Source organism: Etheostoma spectabile, chromosome 10 (assembly GCF_008692095.1).
Source record: "Etheostoma spectabile isolate EspeVRDwgs_2016 chromosome 10, UIUC_Espe_1.0, whole genome shotgun sequence".
Taxonomy (NCBI): Eukaryota; Metazoa; Chordata; class Actinopteri; order Perciformes; family Percidae; genus Etheostoma; species Etheostoma spectabile.
Window position 1 is genome coordinate 4,683,592 of NC_045742.1, and position 8,585 is coordinate 4,692,176.

Below are 8,585 nucleotides of genomic sequence, written 5' to 3' on the forward strand. Positions count from 1 at the left end.
CGCCACGGTTAGCCACCTTGTCTTGTCTAGTGACGTAGAAAGCCGTGCAGATTTTGTTAACCCAGAGACGGAAGGCAGAGGACATTCAGAAACCGCATCTCACTCAAAACACCATGGATAGTTTTTTTCCCCAAGTTTCTATGCTTGCGGAAGCACCAGAGACACGATATAACACCACAAATCCCAGAAGCGCTTTAACTCAGTCCTTGGTTGAAGCACCTTGGGCAGGGTTTACAGCCTCGAGTCTTCTTGGCTATGAGGTGGCAAGCTTTGCCCACCTGGATGCCAATGTAGAAGTTTAAAATTAGTTTACTCTTGGACTCAAATGTGTCTCGCTTTATCTTTAAATTACTAAACCATACAACAGCCATTAAATGAATAGATTGATTTGACACACAGCCCTTTAGACTTCGTCACAAATAAAATGAAAAATAAAATAAATTACGATTCAAGACAGGATCAGTCCAGAGAACATCTGTATTTCTACTTGCCTTGCATTTAGATTTTAAACACATTACAAGTGAACGTGGATCCAGACGTGCGTGTGTGTGTGTGTGTGTGTGTGTGTGTTGTGAACCGTTGTAGCATCTCTGTCCGGTTTTCAGAGTTTTCAAAGTTTCTACTCAAAAAATGTGTTTTTCTTTTAACTAAATTGGCAAAAAACAACAACAACACGGTTGATTCAATACAACATTCTTCGCAACATCATTGAATTCCGGATATTATGTTATATTTTACTGCATTTGGAGAAAAAAAACAGTCTAAATGGTTTAAAAAACATTTCCTTACTGAACTCTGACAAAAGTTTTCCTCGGATTTTAACTTAATTGTCAAAATATATGTAAAACTTTGAATAAAGCATGAAAGAATATATTAAAGAAACATTAAAAAAACAAAGTGTTTTCAGTTTTCACCCTGGACCAACACAAGGGCTAGACCAGGTCTGATACTGACAGTAATGTTGGAATCTAAGCTTATTCTACTGTCAAAGTTCAGTCTGGGTAACATTGGTAAATGTCTCCTCCAGCTCATGTGGTTTGGAAAACCTTGGCTTTTTAAGAATTAAGTGCTACTTTTCTGCTTTGCTGTACCCCACAACACCCTTTCAGACTGCAACAGCAGCCTCTTGCCACCTCTATTTATTTTGACAGAAGCCAGGTGGTGGCTTTAAAATTGCAGAGGACATGATAACAAAGTTCAGATTTTCAATTTACTGCAGTTTGACCGTCTCAAACTTTTGGGAGCTTGTTACTGTGTTTTTATTCTTTGGTGAGACCCTATACAGCTACTGTGATGCCTGTGGTCTACGTAAAGGCCTAAAGATGTTTATTTGAAACACATGAGAGCTTTATGTTTTGATACAGTGACTGGTTCTTACTGTGCAAAATCAAGTATTGATAAGATCAGCCCCTTTTTTACACAATAAAGAAAGTAACTGCGCAGTGGTGGCCTATAGGTTAAAGAAGTAAGCTTGTGACCGAGAAGTCGCCGGCTCAATCCCCAGATTGACAGGGTAAAATCTGGGTGGGGCAGAGCAGCTCGTGCACCACTGAGGGGCCCTGGAGCAAGACCCTTAACCCTAAACGCTCCACTGGAGCTGCTCAGTGGCCAGCAGGTCAGCCTGTGGTTTTACTGGGCAGTTTCCAGGTATGAAAGTGGAACTGTGTGAACGTGACAGGTCGTCATTGCAAATGAGAACTTGTTCTCAAGACTTACCTGGATAAATAAAGGTTAAATAAAAAATAAAGATATAGCAGGAAATGGGATTCAAATCAATAACATTTGTCATGCAGAGGGCTGCACAGGTTAACAATTCTTTTCATTATAGTTTTTGTCCTCTGTTTTCTTTCTCAGATATTCTGTCCTTCAGAACGGGAACCACACGAAGCAGAAGAAAAAGTCTCTGCACACCGCCACAGAGTCCCACGAGTCCTGCTTGTGACCAACAACTTCTCAGTCGCATCTCCCATGACCTCGGCTCTAACACCGTCACCACAGAGACGCTGGAAACACACCGCAGCCTTCACTGATTCAACACAGATGCCACAAACTCAGCAGATCTTTAAAAAAAAGTATCAATAAATAAAACAGATCCCCAATGGGACTTTAAGGATCTACATGACGAATGTGACATTGCAATGGGTGCATCTGGTTTTAAAGTTCAGCTGAAACTCGTGTGTTGTTTTTTAAAGTGGCAGGGACCTAGTGGACTGGAACAAACTCAGTTCTCAGTCTTTCTGATGCTGTTCTCTGTCATGCTGGTTCTCCCATCCGCTGGCCCTCAGAGACTGAGCTGTCCCGGTCGAACTGAATCAGAGCCAGATTGCAACGGCGATCCAATCAACAGGCGTGCTGGTAATTAGCTGTGAAGTCCAGCTTGTCGTGTGGAGAACCGGCAGCTTCGGTGGAATGTGTAGGAGAATTTCACAGCACGAGATGTGATGACTGACTGGGAGTCGTGGAAGTGAAATTTTGTTGCCAAAGCTATTTGATATTGCATAAATAGGACATATTTGTGATTATTATAAGATGCTCCCTGTTGTTTTCTAGTACAAAATCAGAAAGATTGGAGGTAGATTTTAGAAAGTTGTTCCTAGTCAAATGAGCATAATAAGCTGACAAACAAAGCTCTCGAAATAAGTGTTTTTCTTCAAAAGAGCCAGAGTTTAGAACATTTCCTTTGCTGAACATCACGTGTTTGAGCCTTGATGCAAAACTAAAGAACCTTTAAGTCTCCCAGGTCAAAGTTTTTCAGCTTTTCTAAATCCTCACTAAGCTAAAAGGAAAATGTGGTTGCAAGGTTGCGTTAAATCCCTGACCTGAACTGTCAAAGTGCATTATTATTGAGGCTGCTAGCTCACACTCCGTGTTCATCACTCCGTAAGGCCCCGTCTGAATTATTGTTTTTCTCGCAATAAGAAGTTTAATGACCACGACACATAAAAGCTGCACATGAATGATTCAGGCGTTGTGATGATGTTGGAGCAATACGTGCATTGTTACGATGTGTGTGTGTGTGATTACATTTGCAGTTTTCTGCAGTCTGCGTGTGTATGTATGTGTGTTTCCATGCTGATAATGTATGTTTTCATACAAGCGGGCTTCTGAGTGTGTATGTATATGTCCACATGTGTGATGGAAACTTCTGCTCCATCTCGACACGCCATGAGTCCATGTTGAAGAATGTACCAGAAATGTTTCTATGTGTTCATATTCTTGGAAAATGAGAGCACAAAAGCCAACTGTTTTTCCTGTACGCATAATTAACCTGCTCCTTTTATCCAAAAGGCTAGTCCCAGGGTGAATCTAACCAAATGATTGGTCACCAATTAGCTCAATGGAGTTTTAAGCCCCCAACGTCTCCTTCCAGGGTGCGCTGCGACTGGGGACTTCAAGGCACCCAACCCTAACCTTAAAAACACCAATAAACCACCACCAGTTCCTCTCCACACAGTTAGTAATGCTGCTGCCACTCGAATACATGAAAAACAGAGTATTGTAGGAATGGAGAAAGGATAGTGCATGAGGGAAGGCTACATAGTGTGAACCTCTGTTTGCTAAACCTAATCACTATTTTTGTATTAATTATGGATCAATGTCTCTCTATAATGTGAAGGGCTCACTCCCAGTGACAAACCCATGGAGAACTAGAAAGCCACTCTGAGAGTGCAGAAACCTCCACCAAGGCCAAATGCCCTATCTCCCATATTGTTAAATAAAATGAAAAATAATTTGTATCCGCTCCATGATTCAGCATTGCTCCAAAATGTAATCTGTTCTTTCTTGACCCTTACTACACGCTTCCACTAAGTTTCATAAAGATTGGGCCAGTACTTCTAGGCAAAGGTAATTAGCTGAAACGTTGTGTAGCCTGTTTAGCTCATTATTTTGTTATTACAGCACATTAACTATTTGGTTGTGGCCTCAGTGTCACAGTCTCACAGTAAGTCTATTCTAATTCTAATAAGCCAAAAGTAAATCTCCTGCCTAGCAGCTAACAGATAGATGCATCGTGAACCTGATCATTTCTAAGGAGTTGGTGGAGACCAGACCAGATCTAAAGGCCCTGACCCACCAAGCAGATGCCCAAGAACTAGTGTCGACGCAGGCCGACTGTGGCGTCGCCTCACTTCGCCTCACGTCACCTTTGTCATGGCCAAAAGTTTGAATTTGAACACACCGCAAAGACGGGAAACTACCACGTACGTTCTGCACCTGCGGGAGAGGAAATAAGTCTCCAATAACTCTCTCTGCGGTAATCGTCATTAGAAAAGGTAAACCAGATGCAAACGTTGCTATGATACCCAAAACTAAACAGAATTTGTCTGAATCAGCAGCGTAAAGAACACAGAGACTACAGTCCCTCTGCTTCACTTGCCACCGGGAAGACCGCGGACAATGGGAGGTGGCTAACAGACTGTGCCTCTACCGGGCTGTCATTCATTCTCTTTGCAAACAAGTCTCCCTGCGGTGGGGAGCGGAGGGACTATGCCGCCGTTGGCTAACGTCAGTTAGCTAAAGTCAGCTCGCTACTTCCACCCACCCAACATGCCTTCATGCTGCACAGAAAAATCAGCTGGACAAAATTGTCACTCAGGGATAGCAATGTGTTTTCCTGGGATGTGATGAAAGGCAGTGGATGAAACATGTTGTTACATATTACTAATTTATAGGTCGGCCAGCTACTTAGCTTCGTTTGTCTAGTACCAAGCACGGTTCAGAGAGAGGTCTAGCATTTTCAATCTTAATATTAAATTTCACTGCATATGATGTTAGTTTATTAAAGTTTCAAAAACGTATTTTGCATAGTGTAGGTATATGTCAATCTTTCAAAAGACATTTTAATGTTAAAATAAATACACCTGCACATTAGTTATGTAGCTTGTTGTACATACTATGTTTGCCATCTTAGGGACAATGTGCAAAAATAGATATTCCAATCATTCAAATGTATGTGTTTTCTAGAAGGAACATTCAAACCTAATTTTTGGCCGTTTTTGACAGCTCTATGTGTATTGGATTGATCAGATTGGATGAAAAATAAGAAGAGCCTTCTGTGTGCGCTCTCACAGGTCATGTGTTTGCTTTCCTCACTACCGTTTTTCAAGCTGAACAACAAATCAGATGGATTGGCTATTTAGCCAACGTCAAATCGGCCAAAAAATGTAGACAAAAGCCGACTTGTGGCCATGGTGCATGGCACACTGCAACAACTAGGTCACTCAGCGACGGTACAACTTGGACCGACAGCCACTGGTCTTCATGGTGTGTCAGGGCCTTAAAAAGAGAGTTAATATCACACTTACAATGATCCAACGTGACTTCAATTATGATGTTGGCTATCTACTGGATGTGCAAACTTGCTAATTCGTTATCCATACCAAACTTTAAAAACGTTATGACATGTCAGGACTGTGCCGTGCTTCACAACGTTTGTTTTTTGTGGTCAAAAACCATCAATGCAGCTTAAAATATTACTTTATTAAAAGCATTATTCAAAGTTTGACTTTGAAAAGATGGAACTAATGTGGTTTTAGATGTGAAGATGTGAGAGAGAGACCCCAAATTACCATTTTCTAGAAATACCCTACAAAGGATTGCTACACAACTTTTTATGGATCATACATATAACTTATAGCACAAAAAGTAAGGACATTTGTGTTTGGTAGATTATTTCTCCATGGTAACAATAGTTTTTGGCAATAAATCTTATACCGTTGGAAAGCCTGTTTAGTTCCCTTTCAAATGATACCCCATATGTAAAGAACATGCATTTGTGGGTTGCGCCCATGAAAATATTGCCAAATCTTCTCTGCCAATGCCAAATAGCTTATTCTGCCATTGACTCATTTGGTGTTTGGTGGATTGGATGATTGAAGTTTGAAGAAACAAGACATATCGGCAATTTAACAATGTATTCATTTCACAAACAGGAGCCTCAGTAGCATGTGGAAGAACCAAACCCAACAGCCTGGCTCCTCCTCGTCATGCTGGTCACCAGCCAGGTTAAACACTGCTGTGGGGTGGCATCCCATTCTTCAACCAGCATTTGTCGTAAGTCAGCTAACGTGGTTGTGTTTGTTACTCTGGCACAAACAGCACCGCCAATCACTGACCGTTTGGCAATGCTCGGTTACGTTGTAACCTTGGTTCTCTGAGTGAAGAGACTATCTCTCCAGCTGTAGGCCGCTCGGGGACGGGTCCGGTCAAATTATCAGTGAGTCCACGCCAGGACAGGTGCTTTGTAGGACATAGCATAGGACAGTGTGTCTTAAAGAAGTATCCACGTATCTCCATACATATGGAATATGTAACCGTGGAGAGATAATCTTGATACACTAGAAAACAGAAGTGAACCTTCTAAAGTAGAGTTGCATAGTGTAGGAACAAACACAGCCCTCTCAAATCAGTTAATCAGATGACAACACAGTTGAACACTGATTCACTGGCACTAAGAAAAGCCAAAAAGCTCTTGACTAGAAACACTCGGCTGGCGAGGTAATTACAAAACCCTGCAGAGAGGAGCCAATTGAGCTGGACTTAGGAAGTCAGAGTTCAGAGGAAATATCCATTCTGAAACTCAAAAATGAGACCAGCTCTCATGTTACTCCAGTTACATAAAGATGAGCCTCAGACATCACAGATCCAAGAGAGTGAGAGGTTTAGCTGCTTCAGTCAAGCCATTAGACATGACAACACTGCACATTGTAGATGGTAAAATCATTTTAGCCATATGACACAATTTTATAAGACCAGAGAGTCAGCATTAAGGACAGAGCTTACTTAAACTGATTGATCCAAAATGTAGATTTTTAATATATATTTGTTGTTGTTGTTGTCATTTACATTGGACCATGTACAACAACTGAAATAACTATTGCCAATGCAAGATGATGTATCGCACCAGTCTTAACATTGTGTTCAACTGCAGGCAGCGGTTCACCATGCTGATGTGTCCTTGAGCAACACATGAACGTCCATGATATTTTGAAAGACGCTTTGTCCTAAATCTATTCTGTGTATTATTCACATTCTGAGCTGCTGCAAGAAGTTTGTAGTTTCATTCCGTCAGCTTGAATTATGTTGGCTAGAGTGGATTGAAATGGTGACTTAAATGTCCACATAATTGTCTCAAAACATCCCTGCGGGATAATCCAACTCTCTGCTGCCCATCAGTATGCTTCCAAAGAGTGATTTCTTTTCAGGAAAAAATGGTGAAAGACAGGTTCTGCTGCGGGTCTGTTGGGCTATAGATTAATAACAGAAAAGTGGAATATGCTGCTGGTGTGGTTTGAAAAGTTTCTATGGACGTTTTTAAACATTTTTTTCAGTTATGAAAATTGGAATTCCAACCACAGCCTGTCTGAAGGTGGGAGTGATTTCTTGACAGACTGCTTTTAAAGCACCAGTGGTGTGTTTGATACTCTTAGCTGAATACATATGTGTGATGGAGAATCATTTTCACTCCAATGGGGATTCAGTGTTTTACTCAAGGACACTTTCTGGTAGCCCGACATCCCACCATTTCGGCAGAGTGTATTCAAACAAACTGCTGTTTACTTTGGTTTTTACACCAGTTGATAAAAACACACTTATGATCCCAGACGGTATTTAGCCCTGAGTTCATGATGGTACGCTCAACTTTCCAAGCCTGGCACACGGTGAGCTATATCAGATGTCAACAGATTTCCCCTTCTACCCAAAATTCCTTGCAATTTCAAGTAATTAAATTTTCAATGGTTCAGGTGATGTTCTTCACCTCAGTGCTCTTGGAAGAGAGCCGAACCTTAGCTTCTCAGTTGTCAACACATCTAAAATGCTCAGTGTGACAGAATGGGTTAGTAAAACTGCTTGACACGTGAAAAAAGTTCTTCTATATGCTGAATGTTAGTGGCTGCTTCAGTATTGCTGACTTTTTTTGCAGAACAACTGACGTGAAGACATACATACATTTATAAATCATAAATATATCAGCTATACATTTCTTTGTTTTTGATTCTTTCTTTTTCCAAAACAAACTCAGACTGTGGCCTCTCCATGACTAATGCACAAGCACTTTTTTTGTGATTTAAGGAAGGATCAATGTAGGGCAGTTAGTCTGAGATATGTTAGGAGTTTATTAAGCCCAAATAGTGTAATTCCTTTGAGCTTCAATAATCCCAAAGCACCTTGTGGATGTTTTTTGAGGTAAATTTTAATATTATATATTTCCAATATATGTCAAAAACATTGTTAAGAGAACCAAGAGCTACATTTAACTCTGATCACTAGATCAGTTACCTATCTGTTGCCCCTCCAATGTTTTAATGAGCATTTTTAAACGTTTCCATTAATGGAGGAGAAAGTTTTAGAGTATGTGATGAAAAAGTAAGAGTTGAGATTGTAAAACAAAATATGTAGTAGCATTTCTTCTTTCTCATAAAATAAAATTATTTTGAATATTCAGTTTCAAAAACTCAAAATCGTCTATATTTTTATCAGTTACCTGTGACATAATACATCCCAGTCTCACGGCAGTTTGGGAAACGGTCACGTTATTTAATCTATGACACTTTTCTACGGTTTTTTTTGTGTTGGTGAGAACG

At 40.5% G+C, this 8,585-nt stretch overlaps 1 protein-coding gene across 3 annotated transcripts in view; it reads left to right on the forward strand.

The window, feature by feature from the left end:
* The window catches only part of htr4 (5-hydroxytryptamine receptor 4), a 184,897-nt gene extending 181,619 nt beyond the window's left edge, over positions 1-3,278 (forward strand). For 2 of the 3 annotated variants that reach the window (XM_032527604.1, XM_032527602.1), the window contains one exon: positions 1,855-3,278. Coding sequence is in view for 2 of the 3 variants with exons in the window: in XM_032527602.1 (XP_032383493.1) it covers positions 1,855-1,942 (88 nt within the window). In the remaining variant the exon portion in view is untranslated. The remainder of the gene's footprint in view (positions 1-1,854) is intronic. The other variant, XM_032527603.1, reaches the window with a different exon arrangement.
* The last annotated feature ends 5,307 nt before the right edge of the window (positions 3,279-8,585 follow it).